We start from the raw sequence: 24,918 nt of genomic DNA, 5'->3' as shown, positions 1-24,918 counted from the left end.
TAACCACAGCTCAATCACTTCTATAACATTTCTGACTTGTTCTGTCGATTGTCTGACTGATGTTACTGCCATAGAGAGGTGAAATGATCAATACTTCACTCGTATCGAATAACATACGGTTATTAGACATTCAGACACATTCACAGATGACTAGTTCCTGAATGCGGGCAGCACTCTGGTGGATAATTGGGCACATTTTGGGTCTGATTCACACCTTCCTACAATTATGTGGCCAATCCCAATTCCATGTTGGTCTGAACCGGTTATTTGCCTGAGTGGTCTCGTAGTGTGAAGGGTTTACAGATATAACCTTAATCTTACTGACTGGATCGATGTCTCCCTGATTTCCGGAAGCAAAAACCCACAATAGCTAATGAACGAGCTGAGTGGGAAACATCACTACGTAGCCCAGAGAACAGTTAATGTTAATATGGAGCAGTATCTGGTGCATTACAGAATTTATGAAAATGACATTTCTAATGATCCCAGCTTTCCCTCTCCCCTGCACCTGTGTAGAAATAACAATATCATTAGCTTGTAGCATGAGCTTGCAATAGCCTCATTTGAGACAAACGATTGCACTTTTATTTCCCACCAGGACTGTCACTCCCAGCTCATGGTGCAAAGAATATAAATCATGTGCCAGCAGATTACCAGTGTCCACCTTCATGTTTGTTTTGCACACAAAAGTACTGAGTACTCAAGTCCCAGGAATTACCTCTGAAAACGTTCAATACAAACACCCAATGAGTGGTCCCTGCGTCTTGACTGAATTCTTACAGTTGAAATATTACAAATCTGTTAAACGTGTTGCCATGTCTGTGGTCTCCCACATTGGTTAAGATCTGTAAACCCTCTAGTGTGTACTGAGCCTAAATTGCAGCAGGTGTTCCAGGAGACTGGGTGGATGCTTGCTCATTAAAACTTAATGTGTCAATTTACTAGGGGCACAAACATATACTCAACACGGTCAGTGGGTATCAAGAGCAGATGCAAAATAGCTCCTCATAAAGCTGATCTCAGTGAGCAAGCCTTGCGATCGCGAGGTTATTGCCTTATCATCCAAAAGGGGACGCACCTCTTTCAGTGCTTTGACGGGAAGCATCTGTCCGAGCTGTAGAGCGCCGCTCTAACCGTTCTGCTGGACGCATTGTGCAGTCATCTGCAATTAGTTAAGACGACCGTGTGCTCGTATGTCAACATTGTGGTTGGACAAGGATCAGAGGAAGTGCACAAAAAAAGCACTGCACATGTCCTATCCGTCTGCCTTGTAACCAGGAAATGAAAAGAAGCTCTAAAAAGGCTGTGTTATTGTAGAGGTTTTGACTTCAGTGCGAGTGGATTATGTGATCCTGTTCAATTAGATAATATCTGTTGCTTTAAACTTACAGGATGCTGCACAGCGACACCAAACACACACAGACAGGCAAGAGCTTTTCTCAGCCGGGTATGCTGCTGCTCCCTGTCCCGACCCATTCGCCAGTGTTATAAGTTAGCCTTTATGTGCATGTGTTAATAATCATTGCGGTAAGATCTTAAATCATTAGCCGTCTGGCGTCTTAATGAACACCCCCAAATGCAGTAATCGTGTTTGTTTTACAAAGACCAATGTGCTTTTCGCTCTAATCCCTGTAATACACTTAAACAAATGGCCACAAGTAGCCATTTCTAAAAGTGCGGTGCAACAGATAATCTCAGGAAAGGCGGGCATGATATTTTATGTGGGTGCAGATTAAAAGTTAATGCCGACAGTTATGTGTGGTTACTGTCAGTGCTATGGGTGCAGTGGTCTGCTGGGCCGAAATTAAACTTGCAGCCTGTAATGATTTCAGGGCTTTTCAAAACACCATCGTTAGCCAGTGACAGTCATTTACTATAGGGACTCCTGCAGGTATGTGACTTTAATGATACCATTAGTCACTGTTGTCAGTTGGTCAAAGGCAAATTCATATGCGTCCCTAACAGGTAAAGGATTCCACAGGTTTTTCTTGGGATGTTTCGTAAAATTGGGAATCTCTACGTGTTTAAAGTATATATTTTTTGGCCTTTTTGCCTTTTATTGGATAGCACACACTGGGCTGTCCCGATGAATCGACCTAATCAAATACGTCGACACGTGCAACATACCGTCGAGTTGTTTCCGATTACGCCGATGACGTAAATATGTCGACAGGTACAACACACCGTCGGTTTGTGAACCATAGACTGTAACACGTGCAGCAGAAAAACACATGCTGTACCACAGCAGCACCACGGCCATGAACGAGCACCTGAAGCTGCGATATCGTTCCGTTCATTCAACTCCGCATAGTGCTCTTTCGCCGTTATTGACCCCCCCCCCGCCACAGTCTCCTTGCTTTATGTATCCATAGATGTAAACACGTCCTCGTGTTGTCTTTATTTTTTTTTTTAAATCCACTCCGCTGCTGCTCTCTGTGCACCCGGACGCAGCACAGCAGCAGATCGTAAGTGAGGGTGATGTCCTGCACCCCGGCTTAAAAAACATCCTAGAGGAAACACTGGTCTGCTCCATGATTATAGCCTACTAAATAAATGTGCCTATTCAACTCATTGTGAAAAAAAAAGATTATTTAGAGCATTGGTTCCCAACCTTGGGTCCGGGCCCCCTTCAGGGGGGCGTCAGAGATGTCAGAGGGTCCACAGAGCTTTGTTTGTTCTGAGGTTATCAAAATTAGATTTGTGCATATTGAAATTTTTAAATTCCAATAACACATCCAATTGGATAATCAAACTCATCAAATCAATCAAAATCAATAGGAACAAAAACCTACATACAACCTACCTGCTTATAGGGACTTGATAACAATTATGACACAACAAAGGAAAATTGACATAAAGACAAAATAAAAATAGGACATAAAACAAAATAAGGATGGATAAGGATGGCACAAAATAGCAAGGGGGGGCTTTGAGGAAAAAAGGTTGGGAACCACTGATTTAGAGGAATGCACACCAGAAAGAGTATCTGAAGAATTTAAACCAGCACTAAGTAACTTTTCAACCTTCATAAAATATTTTCATAACTTTTGTGATGATACATCGACTTATAACAAGTTGAATGACTCTGTCGTGGTCTGAGGGGGTCTGTATCATTATGGTCTGTATCTCTTTCTCTGGCACTAAGCAGCTTTGAGGAGCATGGTAGGAACACGGCTCTCACTTTACTTTCACTTTCACTTTTGCGAGTCACAACAAGGAGGGAACAGGCAAAACGGCACTTTAGCAATGGATTATGTTTGTGTTTTCACTTTGAAATGATCCACTGGAAACAGAAACTTAGTTTTGATGTCTTCTGTTAATTTTAACGCAGGATATTTACAGGGCTTCACGCTAGTGCTCATGGGAGATCGAGTCTTCCTTCAGGCAAAACACTACCGCTTTGGTCCACAGGCGCCGCCAAACTCAACCAAAACTGAAAGTTCTTTAGTACTGCTTTAAATAAGAGAAGTGTTCAGAAGTGTTTTTTTGTAAATGACTAATCGTCAACCAAAAAATAATCGTTGGATTAGTCGAAAAATGTATCGTTAGACTAATCGACTAATCGAAAAAATAGTCGATAGATTAATCGGGAGAAAAATAATCGTTTGGGACAGCCCTAGCACACAGTGAGATAGACAGGAAAGGGGGAGGCAGAGAGAGGGGGAATGACATGCAGGAAAGGTCTGCCGGACGTGGGATTCAAACCGGGGACGCCTGTGTTGAGGACTGTAGCCTCTACATGGGGCGGCCGCTTTAACCACTGCGCCACGCACCGCCCCACGTGTTTAAACAAACTATCAGCTGTATCATCAGTGTCTGATCTGCATCTGATGAGAGTTGTTGAATTTGTCCAGTGTCCATAATGAAATCAGGGATCGACTTTCCTGTGTCTTGTGAGTTTATGAGGTCATAGGCGGCTATTCCCCCCCTCCAGCACAATTATTGTCATGAATCATCATGCATCTCTTAATCACATGAGCGATTACATTTTTTTTTTTATTAGTGCCACGAATGCTGCAGCCTCGGGGAAACATTTTAATCAATGGCAGCCAAACAATATCCTCATTAACATGAGAGTTTCCTCACCCACTATCTCCATCTCTATCAGAACCTCAGCTCCACCGCAGTATGTGAGTGGAAAATCTGAATCTAAAAGAGGTAGGGCAAAGGGCAAATACACACATGCGTAGTCCTTTCCACACAATCACACACACAGACACACACACACACACACACGCTCGGGCTGAACGCTCAACCTAACACTCTCCTGGACTCTGAAGTAGTCAGAAGATGGAGGGGGTTCTGATGGTGTGGATGGGTGCAGACTTCCAGAGCACCAGAGATAGATGTGCGTTGGGCTGAGCAAACCCACAGTGCCATTCATCATTCCAGATGCAGGTTGCAAATAATTACGGCTCTCACCCGCACCCATTTTAATAGGGTAATAGATATTTCTGAAGCGTGCCCCTTCGTTATCTGTCCGCTTGCCTCTCTGCATTTCCAATGTGTGAAAGCAGCATAATCGGATTTCAAACATGATTAGTGGAAGCTCTGCGACAGCTCCCCAGATGTTAGAGGAGGGGGAATGTGGGATATGGGTCACGATATAAGGTGGCAAAGTGGTAATTAATTTCTGTGTTTGCACAGGACATTTTGTGGTAGTTTCCCTGGCCTCGAGTACCTCACAACCAATCAACATTCAAATAATTAGAGGAAACAGTGAGGAAGGTACTTCAAAGGATGTGACAGTACCATTGAAATCCCAGCTATCATTCACTGACATTGACGGATTTTACATTGTTTTTCTGTTTTCTTTCCCGCCGTGTTTTGTTCAAGGTTATTTTAACTTTCTCTGGCACTACTTCAGTCTTCTCAGTCTCTGGAGCGGCATAGGCAATTTGAGCCATCTGTGTGTTTAGTGTCTGGCTTGCAGGTACCATCCTCCTTTGTTTCAAATCTCATTCATTACAGCCGAGGGAGGATGGCAGATCCATTATGGAAGCTGGTCTGTCTGTGTGGGTGCATTTTATCAGCACATAAGAAGAGGTCTGACATTTAAAGCAAACCAGCGTCGGTGCTGTGTGGCTGCCGCAGTAGCCACACCAAAGTGTTTCAAAGCACATCATCACACACTGAACTGTGGATATTTTAAGCTACAAAGAAAGTTAAGAAAGAATGGATTTATTTCATTGAATGCACATTTAGAGTAGGTATTGCATTTGGAAGAGGTTATTAGGTTGTTTTTTTTGCAGAAAAAGGCAGAACGTTTGCTTTATTACCATATCATTTTCACTGTGTAACCAAAAGGGAATCGGTCAGCCTACCATTGCAATAAGGTGTTGTGCTGTTGATCATAGTAATTACATAATCAGGATTAAGGCTTTCACTCCCACAGGGTAAACATAATAACAAGACTCCACAGCTATACAACAGCAGCTTTGTGAGGCTGCACTTAATTTCGCGGCCATCTTTTACGTTTTACCTGGACCAACATAATTGCCATCCATAACGCTGTGCTGCTAGCATGGCTAAAAAATGTACATTGTTAAGCTTTACTGCATAGATGTGATCGCCACCCACCCGGCTCTCGAACTAAATCGTTTCCCTCTCACAGGTCCAGGAAGCTGCCGTCCCTCCAGTCATGTCCACGGATTTGAAGGAAATAGTGTTTCCGTCACGAAACACAGACAGCGAACTCAAACGCATGAAGAGAGACTGGGTCATCCCCCCAATCAATGTCCCTGAGAACTCGCGAGGTCCATTCCCACAAGAGCTTGTCCGGGTAACGTAGCTCACTCAAGCACATGCTTATACACATACATACATACATACATACATACACACACACTCACACACACACACACACACACACACACACACACACACACACACACACACACACATACATATATATATATATATATATATATATATATATATATATATATATATATATATATATATATATATACTATACAGCTCTCAAAACTCCAAATGAAATGCTTTTTGCTAGATTTGACAACCTTGTAGACCCCTGCTGCCCCAAGCTCTACTCAGAGGGTCACAAACATGAGACTTATGCCTTCGACAAAATGCTTATATTTACAGCACTTTGCTAAAGGTCGGCGCCTTTCCTTTTTTTTTTTTTTACAATTTATTATTTATCTGTTCTTTCAGGAGGCATTTGGTTCCAATGTAACATGGTATTATTTATAAGTAAGGAGAAATCTGAAGTGCTTACCAGCACAATTGTGCCTCAGTTGCCTGTTGAGATATTATAGTCCTTTTATCATGGCTCAAGGACAGGCATGGCCCAGTTCATTTGCAAAAATTCTCTGGTCGGGGCTGGGTGTGGGTGGCTGACAGAGGACAAGCTATACTTAAAGAAGCTATACTAAGAAGAAATAGATTCTTTTTCAGCAAATTAAGTTGACTTTCTTACCGAATGTTAAGTCCCGTTCATGCCATTTGTATGTATTATATTTAATCCGGCCATATTAGAAGGGATGTTTCTGGGCTTTAGTGGATGATATCAGGATGAGGAAATACTTTGTTTGCTCAGCATGGATCTGGGGTGTAGGCACAGAGGGTCTCGGCTTACAGGGCAAACAGGATAGACAGCACAGCCAAGACAGAACTTCAATACTACACAGACACACACAGTCTGTATATGCACTCTTTTACTTACATAGCACACTATTTTTAAACCAGTGCTGAAATGACTTGTCAATGAATGCGTAAATCTACAGGATTTTCTATAAATAATTGAATAATACAAATTTGCCAGGTATAGCTAAGTCTGATTAGCTTATCTCTATTTGTTGATCGTATTGATACTTTGTAACTGAATGTTAATAATTAAAAAATAAAGATTGATTATCTTAAATAGAAGCTGTAAATTTTAATGCATTCTTCTATTATTACCATATATTAGTTAATTGCATGTTAATTAGCATATCACCAGATTTTATTTATCCTAAATGAAAAGGATTGTTTATATAAACAAAAACTTTTGTCATCAGATTCCTTTAAACTTTCTAACATCAATATGTGCCTCAAAAATTGTTATGTTTCAGGTTTTAGTTGACATTATGAAGCATTTATTAATAAATAAATAAATCTTTACACCCACAGATTCGGTCAGACCATGACAAAAGCCGGTCCCTCAGATACAGTGTGACAGGCCCCGGCGCTGATCAGCCTCCTAACGGCATCTTCATCATCGACCCAATCTCTGGAGAGTTGTCAGTAAACAAACCCTTGGATCGAGAGCACATCTCCAACTTCCATGTAAGTCTGACACAATAGCTCATACCAAAAAAAACCCTCTCTGTAATGACATCTCTATTATTTGCAAATTGTTTTTCCAGCCCACTTTATCAAGAGAAATGTGTTCTCTCACAGTGCTGTACATTCCTGCCAGTTGGCATGTGCTCAAGGGTCATGTGTAGCCTAAACTGCCTCCTCAGACCCAATAAAGCCCGGGGTCTCCTAGGAAATCTGACTTATCCGTCTGAGAATTTAAGGGATTTAACATGATGTTTGACTAGTGATGTGATGAATGAATTGGGGTGTATGTGTTAAATACATTACGAGAAACCCAGCTCCTTGTAGAGCTGCTTTACTCATTAGTGGTTCTTCTGTGACATTGCTGTGGGCTTTGAATTATATAGCTTCATTCTTAATGGTATATTTTCTTTTGCCTCAACATAAACCGGTAGACATAATGCTAGTAAAACGATTGAACATGTATTTCTCTAATGAGAATCTACTTGAGTGATATTTGAAGGTCACAAATGACTCAGAGCGAAAGGCTTCTAAACATCCTCGCTGTTGCAGTTTCAGTAAACTGTAATTGAACTGTAAACAGTAGAACGACAGGAGTAGCTAAAGATAAACATGTACATATTTGGTATATTATACTGTTCGGAGCCTGTACATTTTCACTATATACTGATTTTTTTTTAATTTATTCAAAAGCACGAATCCTGTGTCAGGCACCAAACCTGCATGTGTCTGTATGAAAAAAACATGTACTTGAAGTGCAAAACATTTCAGTAGATAGGAGTTGTTTTGGTAAAACACAGCTGAACCTGTGTTGACCCAGTGTGCGGCAACTGCAATGGGGTGTATTGTTTCAAGAGACAACCATAAAAATGCAGCTAGAATGCCTGTGTTGTTGTGGACTCTGGCAGTTATCAGACTAAATCTAATCTCCGTCTTTTTGCCCTGCATGTGCCAGAGCTAGTAGTGGGAAAAACTTGCTCTTTACAAGAGAATGTTCCTCTCTTGGTCACATCAGTTTGAAATAAAGAGGATTTTCACGAACGTTTGCTCTTCTGTATGCACTGAAAGATTTTAATTATGGTTTGTGGGGTTAATTATCACAGTAGTTTAACGAGTGATATTCAGCGAGTGGGTTCTCCCAACATATTGTTTGTTCAGTTGATAACAGTCCTTGCCTGAACAGTCCTACAGTCCAGATGTGTTTGTGTTTTCCTCCAGCTGAGAGCCCATGCAGTGGACCTGAACGGCAACCAGGTAGAAAACCCTATTGACATTGTGATCAATGTAATCGACATGAACGACAACAGACCCGAGTTCACCCATCAGATCTGGAATGGCAGTGTCCCAGAGGGTTCCAAGCCAGGTAATATACAGCATAAAGCAGAGCGCAGCACTACACTGTATGAGCAAACGATCGGCTGTAGTCTGAGCCTCCACCCTCACATGTTGCCAGACTGTTAGCCGATCAAACAGCATTGATAGAATTCCTGGGGTGGCCACTTTGTTAACTTTGCTTCTGCTGTTTTAAAGCATTCACTGGTATTTTGAGATCATCAGAAAGAACATCCAGTGCCTATATAACAAAATCATGAAACTTATACAGTTTTTAATAGCTCTTTTCATGAATTCATGATGTTTGCATCTTGTCTTTTTATCTTGTAGGAACATTTGTCATGACAGTTACATCTGTTGACAAAGACGACCCTAAAACAGCAAATGGGATGCTGCGTTACAAGATCCTGTCTCAGAATCCAGAGAGTCCAACCTCCAATATGTTCACCATCAACAATAAAACAGGAGGCATCATCACGGTGGCAGCTGGCCTCGACAGAGAGGTGACTGACACAAAAACATTTTTTTTCCTTCATTCTATCACTCTCTCTCTTTACCTTCTCTATGAGATAGCTTTCATATAGTATAATGCTGTTGCCAATCCCCTCCCTATTTAGCATTTATGAATGTAGACCTATAAATTGTCGGCATTTAAGTGAAACCTTCATTAGCGAGGCCATCCATTATATGAACTAATTTTTGTTCAGCGTTTGCTGCCTGTTGTAGATGCGCATCAACATATTCATTTTCCATGTTTACATAAATGGGTTGTGCATTTTTTATATGATGACAAAACACAGCTTGAATATCTTTGCTAATATCCAGACTGTCTGAGAGCTAATGAGCCAAAGTGAATTTTGCTGATTATCAGCTAAATGAGAAGTAGGGATGGGGAATGGACTTGGCTCTTTCACACTTATTTACTCTTACAAGGATGCAGCGTGCATCACTGAGCAGCTAAATGTTTCCCTTCCCTCATTCTTGCCTTCATTTCTTTCCCCCCTCTAAAGCAGAGGCCTTACTTGCATTTTCTTTCTCTCTATTTCCTGTGCTGTAAACGCTACCACTCTCTAATTTAATTGAATCGCATGGCAGTTTGAGAAAATAAATAAAATAATATAGAAAGCTGGAGCCAGTTGGTGCAATTCTAGCGAGGGCAATCTGGCTAGGTGGCTGCTCAATCACTTCTGCCCTGGGGCCGCCGTTTTATGTCTGCCAGTTGCCACCATGAAAGTAATTTGCCCGACTCTCATTACCTAGCAACTGGTCCGTCACCTGAGTGGCTTTTAATGTGAAAAGAGTCATTTGTTAGCTTCATGATGTTGTACATAGCAGAGGTGTAAGTTTCACACATCCACTCCCAAACTCACATACTCCCATAAGGAGTAATCAGACTCATATAAAATGCCACCATTAGCCATCATAATTAAGAAGCTATCCAGTTCAGATTTGTTTCATTTTAGCTGAAAACATTAATACTCATGCACATTGAGTTACCGTCTTATTAGGGAAGAGAGTGTAGCATAATCCAATACAATAGCCCAGAAATAAATCTTCATGGAGCTTAAAATGCTCAGTTTTTGCTGACACTCAGTCAGAGGTGTTGATTCAACTGTGAGGTCATTTTTGGGGCAGTAATTTGTGGTAGTTTTGTAATGAATTGAAATATCTACAACAGTGTTTCTAATCTTTTGCTTATCCTCATTTGCGTACATGAACAGAGACATTATATATTATAAAATAAACAAAAAGGTCAACATAATGTATAGTTCACAATAACAACGCATCCTCACAGCTACACTGTTAAAGTGGCTTCATCATTGCTTTACAGAGAATTGTGTTTTAATCCTAGTATTGTTTTTCTTCTTTTCCCTTCCAGAAAGTGCCCCAGTACACACTGATCATCCAGGCTACTGACATGGAAGGCAACCCTATGTACGGTCTCTCCAACACAGCCACCGCTGTCATCAGAGTCACCGACGTTAATGACAATCCGCCAGAGTTTACTGCTGAGACGGTAAGAAACAAACTCATATCTAATGCAACACAGTGATCTGAGTGAGAGAAAAGCATCTCAAGGACCCTCATGTCACCCCAATGTGGATATATGCACTGAACCATCAGTTCTGCTCACTTGCCTAGATCTGCTTGCCCAGCATTTCCGAAGTCACACAGATACACAAGTAGCCAGCCATGTGCAAAGTGTTATATCCCCCCCTCCAAATGTTGACACATACTGCTATCGGGATGTCTGCCCGAGTGAAGGAGGCACTTACCGTGCTCGCGAATCACTGAAATTTGTAATGCTACTGTTGCGCTATCAGGGGAGAGCAGGGAATGAGATGACCATGACGACATGATAAGTTACCTTAGATGTCTATTTACCCGAGATTGGTCCTGCTGTGCTGTGTAAGGCACGGCCCGGTGTGTTTTCTGCTGCCACAGCAGTATCGCTAACAGCTCGCTGTTCTGTGCATTCATGGTTTATTCATGCAGTTTTTCGGCGAGGTGCCTGAAAACCGTGTGAATGTCATTGTGGCCAACCTGACGGTGACTGACAAGGACCAGCCCAACACACCAGCCTGGAACGCTGTCTACAAAATCACCGGGGGCGACCCCAGTGGCAGGTTCTCCGTGCCCACTGATCCAACCACTAACGAGGGCCTGGTCACGGTCGTCAAGGTAAGCCCCCTCCCCCTTCAAACTCCGCCCTTCGCCTCAGAGATGATTTGTAAATCACACTGCTATGCTATGGTATATAATGTTACAGTGAAAGGGTTGGGGGTAGTTGGCTCTGCATTATTTTTTGTCATATTCTGTCACTGTACGTCTCTCACATTCAGGGAATTGTTTTTATTTTATTGAATTTGATAGAAGTAAAGACTCTTTAAATGTTGTGCTTAGTATGAGGTTAGAGCCAATAGAAAATTCTCTGCTTGAATTTTGTGTCAGTTCAAATACATAATACATTATTAAAACTTAAAACACAATTTTGAGATTCAGAACACATTTGAGATAAAATTGGTTGGTTGCACATCTCTTACAGCAGCTCTCTTGCTGCTGCGTATCCTTGAGCTGGCCACAAAAGGACATAGTCGCTTTATCTCCTCTCACTATCTACAGTGAGCTTTCACAATAATAGTTTTTTAGCCAAGAGGAAGAAAAAGCCCTCATTCTTTGCATAACTCTCTCACCAGTTTCATATAACCAAATGTGTCATGTCATTTCATTGGTTCTGCGTCTTGTTTCTGATTTTCTCCCTCTATTCGCCCCCTTTTCTGTTTTTCCAGCCTATTGACTATGAAATCAGTAGGACGTATGTGCTGACAGTGGAAGCGAAGAATGAGATTCCCCTGGCCAGAGGCATCCACTCCCCTCGTCAGTCCACTGCCACCGTCTCCATCAGAGTGATAGATGTCAACGAGAGCCCCTACTTCGAGCCCAACCCCAAACTCATTAAGCTCGAGGAAGGAATGATGCCCGAGTCAACTCTGACTACCTTCACTGCACAAGACCCTGATCGCTTCATGCAGCAAAGCATCAGGTATTTTGCAATAGAAAGAGAAACTGGAAGAATTTGATAGAAGGAAACGGGTTCAGTTTCTAGATTTGCTCCACTTCCCACTTAAACATTATTATCATTATCATTATTATTACCAGTATAACCTTTATTTAACCAGGTTTGTCCCATTGAGATCAAAGATCTCTTTTCCAAGAGAGACCTGGCCAAGAATTGCAGCACATAGACATTCAGCACAGAGGTTTAAATTACATTTTACATTTTTAAAACAATCAGCTGAAAAGGGCATAAGTACACTTGTAGGTATATTAATGATTGTAACACCCCTAAATCATTGTAGAATAATGTCATGGGGTGAGTACTGTACACTCAGACTGTTTCTCCATCATTCCTGCTGGAATAACACTATAGCAACCAGCGTGCCTCCATCTCATTCTTGTTGAGCAAGTCCTTTTTTCCCCCCCTTTTCATCATCAGACATCTTGCGGCACAGCTGTTTGGCCGTGGTAGAGTTTATCTGCCTGAAAACAGTCCATTAGAAATAATCTAGCTTTTTAATTCCACAGTTTGTCCTACAAATTAGTTTGAGCTACTGATAACAACAAGCTAGTTTGGTCTCCCCTGACAGGCAGTTCTCAAAAGTTAGAATAATTATGTAAAATGTATGACATCTAAAATATTTATTCTGTGTCAACAAATGAAAACAAAAGCATGAAAGAAAGAGATGCTAAGATGGTAATAGAGACTAAATCCATCATCCCACTGCAGAAAACAAAATTCAACCGTTTTTAAACATTATCACAACTTCCAAATAACTCACAAGTGGAAATATTCATCTTAAAGCAGATGAACTGAGTGTATAAATCTCTATTCCCCCCTCTTCCCTCCAGATACTCCAAGCTCTCAGATCCAGCCAACTGGCTAAGGATTGACCCCAACACTGGTCGTATCACAACAATTGCCATTTTGGACCGAGAGTCACCTTATGTGAAGAACAGTTTGTACAACGCAACATTCCTGGCTTCTGACAGTGGTAAGTAACTGTAGAAATGGTACTGCGGATGCCAAAAATACCTTGTTGAGGTCCTGTGATGCACTGGTTACATGGTCTAGGTGTTTTAGCCAGGCTGTTACACAAGCACTCTATTCTAGGCCATTATTGTCAGAGCATTCAGGAGGAGATAATGCTGCCTTTTCCAAAGGAAGCCTAGCACATGTCTAATGTAGCCTCCCTCTCAAAGGTCAATCTTCCACCTAGCATCACTTTGACTACCTCTGTGATGTTTTTCACCCAAAGCTGGTGCACAAACACCCTGAAAGTGTTGGTGGAAAAAAAAAAGAACCTCAGTTACAGACACAATGACATCCAACATGCCTGAAGGTCAACTAGGCACTTGGCCTGTCTGGAGCGCTGACCATCTTAGTTGAAGGTTAATGTGCTAGCAATCCCAGAATCATCCAGCACGGGGATATATTCACCTCTTCCCTGCACTGGTGGGATTTACCTCTGTTCAGGTTTACCCTGTTCTCCGGAGCATAGCTTAGGCCAATAGGCTTAAAAACTCTACCAATAAAGAGGTTTCTCAGCATTAATGGGTCAGGATTGGATGACTAGCTCCTTTGAGCGTGGCCTGAATGGTAAAAAAGCCTCTTAGCTGAGTGAATACATAGAGGAGCCTGAGAGAAGCGACAGTGGGCTCTGTTTGTCTGCTTTAGTATTCCCATCCCGTGTCCTTCGTCAGGAAGACGTTCCTCAGGCACACACACACACGAACACACACACTTTGGCCAAATTTTTTGATATCTCCCTCTTTCGGTCTACCTCCTCACTTGAGATTAGATTCTCAGATCATTATGCAGTTTGGATGGGACTTCTCCCACTAGAGTAAATAGCTGTTTAGAGTGTCTTTATACCAGGAGATCCAAAGAATGAACTTCATACTTTACTTTCTGCCGTCAAATGCATATTGAGTGCAAAATGAAGGCTGGAATTTCAATAGAATATATTTTACTAACCGTATGGAAATTTAAAAAATATCCCTTTTCTCATAAATATGTATGCGCTAAGTGTGTGTGTCATTTTGTGACCCGTGCAGGTGTACCTCCAGCAAGCGGCACAGGTACTCTACAGATCTACCTGCTCGATATCAACGACAACGCTCCCAGGGTATCCCCTCAGGAGACAGAGATATGCGAAAAGCCAGAGCCAAATGCCATCAACATCACCGCCCTGGACGGAGACCTGAACCCGAACGCAGGGCCGTTTGCCTTTGAGTTAGCCCACCGGCCCTCAGATGTTCGGAGAAACTGGACCATCACAAGAATCAGCGGTAAGACATGAAACACACCACACACACACACACATTTTTTTCATATAATGCTAATTAGAATCATATCAGGCTACTTATACCATACATGCATATTAGCAAAACCTTGGGCTGCGAAATTCCTTAGATAACCTGTCAAGGACATTGATTCATCTTTTTGGCGCTGGCCTTCATTTGTATTCATTAGTGGAAAGTGAAAGGAGAGAAGGTGACAATTTTCTGCCTTTTTTTCAGTCAGTGACACTTAATAATTCGAAAGAAAACTGTTGAATATCTTGCAATGTACGCATATAAAATGTTCAGCAGTTTGTTGTCCATTAATTAAAACGTGAAACTTTTGATCTATGATCCCTTGCGAGTAACATTCAGAATGATACAGGAGTGTAAATACAGAAGCACACTGCAGAAGGGTCAGGTAGAGCAGAGAACCACGGTGTAATATTATATTAACCTCACCAAACAGTCATTAATTTTTCATGCTAATTTGAAACAAAAAACATTAGTGGAAGAACTCATTTGTTGTGTGTTTTGCTATTAGATAGTGTCAGCTGAAACGCAGTGAATATATCTTAATAGGATAATGGCATTTGGATTATCGCAGCTAGGAATTTAGCCTAAGCAGCATTATCAAAAGGTATTCAGTAGATTTATAAGCTCCCAATCTAAATCCTGACCATGTTTTGGATTAGATATGCTGATGCAACTTCCAGGTAGGAATTTATGCAGCATATTTGTCGTACTAAGTGTGTAATCGTACTGTGAACATGGTCTATACAAACGACTATTCAGAGTTTTGGTTTAATCCCCTCTGAAAGAATTATCTGCTAAAGAAACATGATGTTATTTTATATTTAATCACATTAACTTGCTCAATCTCTCACCACTTCATATTAATGTCCTCTAAAAAGAAGCCGTCATAGATCAGTCACAATTTTTTAAAAATTCTTTTCTCTTCTGTGTTTCTCAGGTGACTACGCTCAGATGAGCCTGAAGATCGGCTTCCTTGAGAGTGGTATCTACGAGATCCCCATCATCATCACCGACTCAGGCAACCTGCCCATGTCCAACACCTCCTACCTGCGGATTAAAGTCTGTCAGTGCGACGTCAACGGGGACTGCACTGACCAGCAGCACATCATGGCCGCCGGTCTGGGCACGGGGGCCATCATATCCATCCTCCTCTGCATCATCATCCTCCTCAGTGAGTGTCTCAGTGCCTCTCTCAATCAGCACATCACACATCCACACACGGGGATTATAAAGACAGCTAAACATTATCTGAGATACTACTAGATTACTGTAGGATTACCAAAAAAGATCAGGGCCCATATCCAAGCTCTAAAACATCGGATCCGATTACATTTGTACAAAAATATGTAAGTTATTATGTTTTGTAATATGAGATCTCTCTTTCTCTCTCTCTCTCTCTCTCTCTCTCTCTGTCAGTTCTCGTGTTGATGTTTGTTGTGTGGATGAAACGCCGTGACAAAGAGCGTCAGGCCAAGCAGCTCCTCATTGATCCCGAGGATGACGTGAGAGACAACATTCTCAAGTACGACGAGGAAGGTGGAGGAGAGGAGGATCAGGTAAGAGTCCTGTTGTTAAACACACAGAGAGTAGACTCCTTTAACATTACATAACACAACAGATATTTTAAAGGCTCTGAAAACATATTTTCCCAGACAGATTTTTTTTGCCAGATGAAGAACAGTTGTGATTATTCCAGTTGAAAGATTTCTGCCTGTGCTGCTTTGACTTTGTCCTGTCTCACTGGTTTAGGAGCGTGTTGCCACATACACACTCAAAAGCACCAGTCAGGATTTAGCAACATTTAAATCAGAATCTGACGACAGTTGTGTGGGTGTTTGCTTTTTTCTTGCTACATATTTGATCAAACTGGCACAGCACTGGTGCAGCAGATAAACTGGGTTTTTGACTAATAAATTGGTCATAGGTAGTACCTCTCTCATAATTTCTGTAACGTTCTCATTAAGTGTCATTCGGTTTTTGTAGGGTTAGGGTTAACCGAATGACACTTAATGACAATGTTATGACATTGACATAATGTTTATGACACGTTCATGACTGTGTCATGTCAGTCTTATGACAGTGTCATGTCACTCTTATGACGATACCTTCAAGTAAAGTGTTACCGAATATTTACATTAGTGGACAAACACTTGAGACTTTTGAGGATTACCTTGTTGCATTTGACCTACATGCAGTAGCTCAGTAAGACTGACATTTCTCCGAAAGGGTGACATGTGTGCAGGGTGTGTGGTCTTTGTTAGGGGGTAACATTCAGGTCACATCTATGCAGCACAGTAGCAGTTTTTGTATAACTGAAGCAGCATAAGGACAAAGAGGACCACCTAGTCTTTTTTTTCTGCAAGCGTCCATGGTGCATACTTAGAATGCATTCTTTCTGGTATTACTCCTGCTCATTATGCTGCTCTAAGATACACCTCACACTCAGTCACAATGAGGGGCAAGGCAGTTTTCGGTGTAAATTGGAAATGGTCTTTTTTTTTTTTTTCTAGAGAGGAGCTGAGAATCGAAGCCCAGAGTCAATAAGGCAAACACATTTTGATCCAATCGGCTCTGGAAATATTGGAAATGTTTCCTCGGCTGGAACTGGTTCCCACTCACCAACCCCCTAACACACACAAACACATATACTGAATAGCAATGCAGAGCCACAGACATCAATAAAGTCACATCTCTGTGAAGTCACATCTCCCTGCGCACTGATCAGGCACATTCAGACACAAATTCAATTGTCCTAATGACCTCTTGTTAGCAGAACGGAATCATTTCATAAAAAGGCAGTAATATAGCAAATGGGCTATTTTCTTGCTGCTAGCTGAAGTGCTCCGGAGGCTTAGGTATAGCAGAAATGAGTGGGAGACCCTGGGCTGACCCAGCACAGTGCCAAATTAGCCTTGGAGACTTGTAATTGGTAAGCTGATGTCATTTGGAGACAGACATCTGCTGTGGCACAATAATGAAGCTCTGTCTAAGGTAACAATATGACTGGAAAGCCATTATACATCTGCCAGTGATTAGGCAGGAGGGAGTACACCCACTTGTGTATTCATATCCTTACTTTCACACACAAAATGCACAAACTTGTGGACCAGAACACTTTGAAAAGGAAACTGTTGCATGATATAACACTCCTCAAAGGCAAACAAACGGCTGCAGCAATTTATTGAGGGAAAACAAGCTTCCATTTTGACGGGCGCAGAGAAGTGCAGGGCGCCAGGAGAAAATGGTCTTGTCTGCAGAATCAGGGAAGTCAGTGTCGGGTAAAAAATGGGCCTGACTTTCCCGGCGATGTGGTCTTTATAATGCCCACCTCTGTTCTCCCTATCTCCCGCTGGGGAGGAAATTGAAGTGTCAGACCATTGGGCGCTCTCAGAGTATATGATTTTAGTTGCTGCTGCCATTGCCCTGGTTTGTATTGGTTTGTGAAGCACTCATTTCATCAAAGGCAGACAGCTGATCTGGCTGCATTCTGTGGACATGGAAAAGGAAAAGGAGTCGTTGTGTGCAGGTTTGCAGGTGAAAAAGATAAAAAATGTGTGGCGGAGAGGAGTCGTCTGCTATTTCTAACGACTTCAGAATAATTTGCTGCACATTAACGTTAAGGCAGCGTGGCTTTGGAGGCATGAATTGAAATACGTTCTGATTTGTTTTTCAATCCAATGTAATAAATACCACATAAAGAAATGAGACCTGTCTGAGCAGATAGTATAACTGCCTCATGTATTTGTCACTTGAGATAAAGGGAAGTATAATATGTCAGAGAGCCGCTCTTACAGGATAATTCCTCTTTATTACAGCACAGGGTTAGTTTTTGCACTTTGGGCCATTATTTCAATTATGTTAACAGAGCAAAAAAATATGTAATTGCTAAGATTTGGAATCATGCTCTATGTCCAATAGGGCAGGAAATTTGAGATTTAAGAGAGTTGTTAGTTATAAAACTTGGGATGTGTGCTTATTCACCTTCTTGCCAAGAGCAAAATGTCGAATGAGACGTGCTCATGTCTACATGGTAAATATGAGTGTTAAATTAGCACAAAGACTGGAATAAGGGGGGAAACGGCTCATTTGGCTTTGTCCAAAAGTATCTAAATCTACCTGCCAGCACCTCTCTCTCCAGTCATGCAAAGCTAAGCTAACCGGCTGCCTTTTTCCTTTGCTCTCACAGACATGAGAGTGCTATGAATCTTTTGATTTAATTCCCGGCAAGGGAGTGAATGTGGAATGTGGAATTTCCAAAAACGTACAGCTACCCCTTTAAAGCATGTTGTAAAGAAGCCAGCACTTTAGTTGAGCCAGTAAGTCTGCTGCAATGGATGTTTACAACAAACTGTTTGGGGGAAACAAGTTTAATTGTTCTTCTCAATTTCCTCCTCCAAATAACTTGGGGTTTGTTTAAAACCCGTGTGATCATATGTCTGCTCATGTTTCAGATCCTATTGCATTCAGTTTTGGAGATGTTGCCGATCGGCCAGACCTCAGTCACAAAATGAATTAGTGTTATCTTATTATTACTAATAGGACTGAAAACAACAGCCATGAAAATAAACTGAAATGAAACCTTAGATTTTAAGGTAGGGACCAGACTTCCAGCTCGGTGTCGGCATGATGATAAATAAACTCAGTCCTGTTTAGAATTGCCGCAGCTACGTCTCACGACAGATGAAGTGTATACAGCTTGGAAATGTTCAATCTCAGTCTATGTTTGAATGTGGGTCATGAGTGCCAGAGGCAGCCATTTCACCAGGCCGGTGTACGTGTGAGGAGTCAATTCCCTGAAGGGGAACCGGTATGTCATTAGACCTTCCTGCTTAGTTCAACCATTATACGGCTCTGTTGCAATTCCTGTCACCAACTCCTGACCCCTACGGTGTGCACACACTCAGGGAAGGTCGGACGGGAGTCAGACTGAAATGGACCAAAGATGATGGATGGGGTTATTGTGACGATGCACGATGACCATTGTTCCCCTGCAGCTCAGCTTCAGGGAGTGATTGTCATTCCCCTTCGAAATCAAATTACACATGAATAATCAATGCGTTTGTTTTAGAGTTTGAGATGATACTTATTAGCGTGGAGTTGAGTAGGTGTTTGTCAAGTGCCCGCTCGCTTTGTTGTGTTTGGATATCTGGGTTGTTTGTGCATCATCACAGGGTTTATATTTATTCTCACGTTTATTTTTACATCGGAACGTCTGCAGCCCTTTTTTTTTAATGTATTTATTTATCTATCTTCTGGGAGGGAGTGTGTGTGTGTGTGTGTGTGTGTGTGTGTGTGTATGTAGGTACATGTGCAACTGAGCAAAGACAATTTTGAAGGGGGGATATTAGAGATGGATGGATTACTGAAAATCTTCTAAAGAGGGACAATCCATCATGCACGCTTATTAGGCACACACCCTGATTCTCAAATGGCATTTTCTCTATCATATCTGCTGTCACCGTGATACCATCCAGACATTCAGCTCAGCTCAGCAAGGCTCTTTCTGTCTCTTAACTCCTTTTCTGTCTTTCAGTCTTTCTCCCTCTTTCTCCTCCTCCTTCCCTGCCCATGACTTTGCACAAACTGCGAGCCATTCAGGTTGCCTTGGTAATGTTAATAGGATTAGCAATGGCTTATGCATATCCACCATCCCGTGTCTGGGCATTGATTAGAGCAAAACAGTCGCCTGCACATCCTTCCTGCAGCACACTGCACAAGTACAAACACTCTGCAGCGTATGATGTGGTCCTCAGCTCGGCCCCCCCTCACTGCTAGGCTCTTTTAATGTGTCAAATTGTCCCTGGGCTTGTGCTTCACAGACAAGAAGATTAAAGTTTTCCTCGTGTCCCCTCAACTCCCCTCGTTGCGTTCTGAACTTTTAAAATCTCCCTTTAACTTAGCTGAACTCCTCTCTCCGCCAAATAACGCAGGAACGCTTTTACCTATGTAAATAAACGCGCTCAGTTTGGGGTCTGTGCTAACTCCCATCTGTCTGTGCTCCCCAGGATTACGACCTCAGTCAGCTCCAGCAGCCGGACACGTTAGAGCCTGATGCCATCAAGCCGGTGGGAATCCGCCGTCTAGACGAAAGACCCCTCCACCCCGAGCCACAGTACCCCATGAGGTCAGCAGCACCCCACCCCGGAGACATCGGAGACTTTATCAATGAGGTAAGAACATCAGCCGGCAACAGTTATTGAAAACTGAATTCAAGTCCTAGGAGCCGGGAAGAGAGCTGAAGTGAAAAGGATCAGTGCTGTCACAAAGCTTGAATTTCATTTTCAAGTTGAGTGACTTTCCTCTAATAAATTTGTATCTAAATAAACAATTTGGCTCAGTATTGAGGAGTTGAGCACAGCCTCATGGTGAGAGAGAAAAAAAACCTTAACTTTAAATTGAATCAATTATTTTTTAGAATTGTTTCCATCTTTTCCCAGCAGAAAGTAGAAACTTTTCTCATCTCACATATATCCGCTCAGACATGTACCAAGCCCAAAAAGTACATGATGCTAACTCACTTAGATATAATTGTTTTTCTCTTCACTTTCCGCCAAAGTAGTTATAGATGTGTCAGCATAGAAATAGGAGATGAGAGGAGCAATACATTGGCTTTCTATCGGAGTGCAGTGTTGAGAGTGCCCTCGTTTGCCTGAGGCCATCATTGACTCCAGCATGAAGGGAGAATGTAAAATGAAAAGAGCAGTCATGTATTTTTCACAAGCTCCAACAGACAAGAGTTTCACAGCATTACAAATGGAGTTCTCTCCTAGTTTTTGGATGGCGCCCATGTTTTTAGATTAGAACTTGCTCTTTCAGCTCTGCTCCCTGACCATCTATCTCTCAGATCGCTTTACTCAGGCACAACTCATTTTCACTTCTCACCGTCGTGTCATGAATACACCTAATACACTTGTCCTAACAGTGGTTATGGAGTTGAATTGCTCCCGTCCAATAAAGAACAGCTCCACAATGCGCTCCATCCTTCATCAGCCTTGTTATTTTAATATTCTCACAAGACCTTTGAGACTTTCTCAAGTTCTGAGCATCCTGACCCAGAAAACACTCACACTTGCAACCAGGCAGTGCCGATCTGTTTTTAGTCCCAGATCTGACTGTCGCTGAAGCTCAGTCATGGTAACTCCAGCGCTCGCATGGAGCTGGAATCTGACCTAACTGATGAGGGCTAGCTGCCAGAGGAGCAATGAGATGAGTGGTGAGGGAGGGGAGACTGGGGGAGTGAGGAGGGGGGGTGGTGGCGGCGGCGGCTGATCTTCATCCTGAAATGTGCACACGCCCCAGGAGCTTGTGGCTCTTAATTAAATTAGAGGGACAAAAAAAATTAGGCATAGATTTAGCATAAGGACTTTAACCCCGCAGTCGGACAAACAAAGGTCTATTAGTCAACTCCTGGTCTGTTCCCACAGAGGGGGGTGACATTAAATACATTAGCGCCAACGTGACATAACCTCTGTTGGTCACAGGTGGACACAGTGCCACAGAGGAAAACAAAGCTGAAGTGATTGCATTCAGCATTCTTGCATAGTGCTTTGTTTCAGCTGGTCTTGTGAATAGAAATACCAGTGGGTTTGGTTACACATCTCTTTTGTTTTCGGCGGGACAGAGAGACTCCATAAAAGTTAGGACACTTCAACATTTCCCTTGGAGTTGTGATTGTCTGTAGCGCAATGGATGAGTCACTTCTAATGAAATTATGGAGCCGGGGTTGTGTGATTGACTAATCGTTTGAGACTGCCGGTGGGGTTTTGGTCGTAGATAGTGGGGGCTATAACCAGCAGAGCGATTATGGTTGTAATTGTAATGAACGATCCATCTGTCATATTTCCCACCAAATTATCAGCACCACGGCCCTGAGCAAAATACTTAACGAAAGCTAACAAGTGGAAAATAATCGCTAAGTGCCCAGGCACTTTAATTCAATCCATCTTTTTATTTGAAAGCATTTCAGCGCTATAACGGCAGCATAAGGGAAACAATAAATCTTTGACAAGTTCCCAATGAGCCGAGGTCTCGTTTCTCTTGTGTTATGTTGCTCTACCTCTTTTAATTCATTTATTATATGTTGGGTGTCCTCACGAGTGGCAGTAAGAGGGAGAACGCAGGCTTGGTTCCAAAGTGGTTCATGGCCAAAGCACAGCTCAACTCCTAGATTAGCAATCCATCAAGTCTCCAGAGTCCCATTAAAGAATGAGGCTGGAAATCAATAACAATCCATAAGGAACTCTCATGACGGCGCGGTGAGGATTTCTGGGAATGTCGAGCGCAATCTTCAAAATAGAACCAGCTCCACCAGCACCAGGAGCCTCATGTTAACACACACGCTGGCACACGTTTGTGGCGCACGCACACACACACACACACACAAACACGCGCTCCTCATTTCTGCCTGGGTTGAGTCTTGTGCCTTACTGCTGCTGTTTAGGTAGGAGTCAGATAAAAATGAAATATTAAAGAAATGGCCATCTAGATTATAGATGACAGAGTATGAGTGCTGGACTTGTACTGCCTTTGAAGAGAAATGGGGGCCTTGCTCAAGGGTCAGTTGGGGGAGGGGGAGATGATTGCACTCTACTGAGGCTGCTGGTCACGCTCAATCTTGGCTTTTGATCAAGCGGTGGATAATCCGACATCCCAGAAACATCAGGAGAATGCCAACCAAAACACAGAGGGAAACACGCGGGAACACCAGAGCCTGATTTCCTGAACAAGTGGAGGCAGAGCCTACTGACTGGTTTTAGGATAGATTAGCCTGTTCTTGTGCAGCAGCAGGGGGGAGGGGGCCGTGTTCACGTGGCTCACCCCTTGTTGCAGACGATGTCGGCGTGCAGACACGGCTTAATCTTTTCATCTAACCGTGGGTTTTATTTCCCTTCTGTACAGGGACTCAAGGCAGCAGACAACGACCCCACCGCTCCTCCCTACGACTCCCTGCTAGTGTTCGACTACGAAGGCAGCGGCTCCACAGCTGGCTCCCTAAGCTCCCTCAACTCCTCCAGCAGCGGGGGCGACCAGGACTACGATTACCTCAACGACTGGGGCCCTCGCTTTAGAAAACTGGCGGACATGTACGGGGGAAGTGACGACTAGGATACACAGCCACTCCTTGAATTGATGTAAAGATGGAGAAAAAAAAATGAAGAAAAGGAAAGATTTCCTGTTGATGGACATCTACAGCTTCTGATATTTCCCCTGAGAGAGTGACAGAACTGTGACAGAAAAGAAACAAAAAATAAACATTGATTCAGAAATTTTTTCAAAAACCAACCTAGGCTTATTGTTGTAGTCTACGCATACATATGCTTGTTGAAAGCTTAGGCATAGGCTGTGGTCCAGTTGGATGTGGGAGGGAACACTGGTGGACTGTCGCCACTCGGATTGTTGGTATTGAATGCGCTCAGTTACACTTGAATTTCACAGTACAGAAGCACTGGGATATAATGTGCCTTTTTGTACATTTTTTTGGATCTAAATGATTAGTTTTATGTTCAAGGCTTTAATGGTTCTGACTTTTGGAGTGATTTCAAACAAAGTATGTTACACTCTGGTATGCTTCTACATGCTTTTTTTTCTTTGGTTACACAACGCTCCTGTTTGTTGAAGATTATTTAAATAACTACAAAGAAAATGAAGGATCATCTGTTAGCTTGGATGGAAACAAAAACAATTAAAGAGCAGCACTGTACAGTACGCTAGACTTGTAGACTTTTTCACTAAAAAATTAAAATTATGCAGCTGGTTGCAAATAAAGGGAGTTATGAATCATACTTTTGTAGCATTTTTTTTTTCTTTTTTTTTGAAGTGATGTAGTATTTTACAAAAACAACAAAAAAAAACTGTTTTGGTCTAATCTATGTACACTTCATATGCCTTAGTCATCATCTGATATTTTCAAGTTTTACTTCACTGTAAAAAGATGTGTGTACATAATGTTTTTTTTTTTTCTTTATCTTTTTCTTTTGATGTAGTATATGAAGAAGTGCAAAAAGTTCCAAACTTGTAAATGTATAATTTGGACAACAAATTCAAGTTTTTTGCATGTTTTTATCAACAAAAATGAAAAATGTTGTTTCCCAAATTTATTTACAAAGTGAAAAAATAAAAAAATCTGGGTGACCTTAAATGTGTAGAAGTTAAGAGAGTTTTTTGTATAAAAAAAAGAAAAGAAAAACCCATTGATAAAAATTGAAAAGTAGTGATCTTGTCAGCACAACTGTTGAATTTGTACCAAAAAGGGGGTGGGGGGGTGGGATGACATGCTAGGCACTAATTAATGATTCAGCTTTAAGACTGGAAAAGGTTTTCGACTTAAGCCTTGTGGATAACCATGTGTACTGGAAAACAAATTATACATCTCTGACCCCAGCCATCCAAATAAAATGCTAATTTTGGAGCTAAAATCTGCCT

The 24,918-nt window shown here is 42.0% G+C and overlaps 1 protein-coding gene across 1 annotated transcript in view; it reads left to right on the top strand.

Annotated features, from left to right (window-relative positions):
• cdh2 (cadherin 2, type 1, N-cadherin (neuronal)) overlaps window positions 1-24,709 on the top strand; it is a 61,678-nt gene extending 36,969 nt beyond the window's left edge. The window contains exons 4-16 of the mRNA XM_083991607.1: window positions 5,615-5,782; window positions 7,135-7,290; window positions 8,506-8,650; window positions 8,950-9,122; window positions 10,499-10,636; window positions 11,116-11,301; window positions 11,910-12,163; window positions 13,030-13,172; window positions 14,236-14,469; window positions 15,434-15,667; window positions 15,913-16,052; window positions 20,502-20,666; window positions 23,395-24,709. Coding sequence (XP_083847733.1) covers window positions 5,615-5,782; window positions 7,135-7,290; window positions 8,506-8,650; window positions 8,950-9,122; window positions 10,499-10,636; window positions 11,116-11,301; window positions 11,910-12,163; window positions 13,030-13,172; window positions 14,236-14,469; window positions 15,434-15,667; window positions 15,913-16,052; window positions 20,502-20,666; window positions 23,395-23,601 — 2,343 coding nt within the window. The 3' untranslated portion in view covers window positions 23,602-24,709. The remainder of the gene's footprint in view (window positions 1-5,614; window positions 5,783-7,134; window positions 7,291-8,505; window positions 8,651-8,949; window positions 9,123-10,498; window positions 10,637-11,115; window positions 11,302-11,909; window positions 12,164-13,029; window positions 13,173-14,235; window positions 14,470-15,433; window positions 15,668-15,912; window positions 16,053-20,501; window positions 20,667-23,394) is intronic.
• Window positions 24,710-24,918: the final 209 nt, after the last annotated feature.

Source organism: Trachurus trachurus (genome assembly GCF_905171665.1).
Source record: "Trachurus trachurus genome assembly, chromosome: 17".
In the NCBI taxonomy this organism is placed as follows: domain Eukaryota; kingdom Metazoa; phylum Chordata; class Actinopteri; order Carangiformes; family Carangidae; genus Trachurus; species Trachurus trachurus.
The sequence above is the reverse complement of the archived record's forward strand: the minus strand, read 5'-3'. Positions and strand labels throughout refer to the sequence as shown.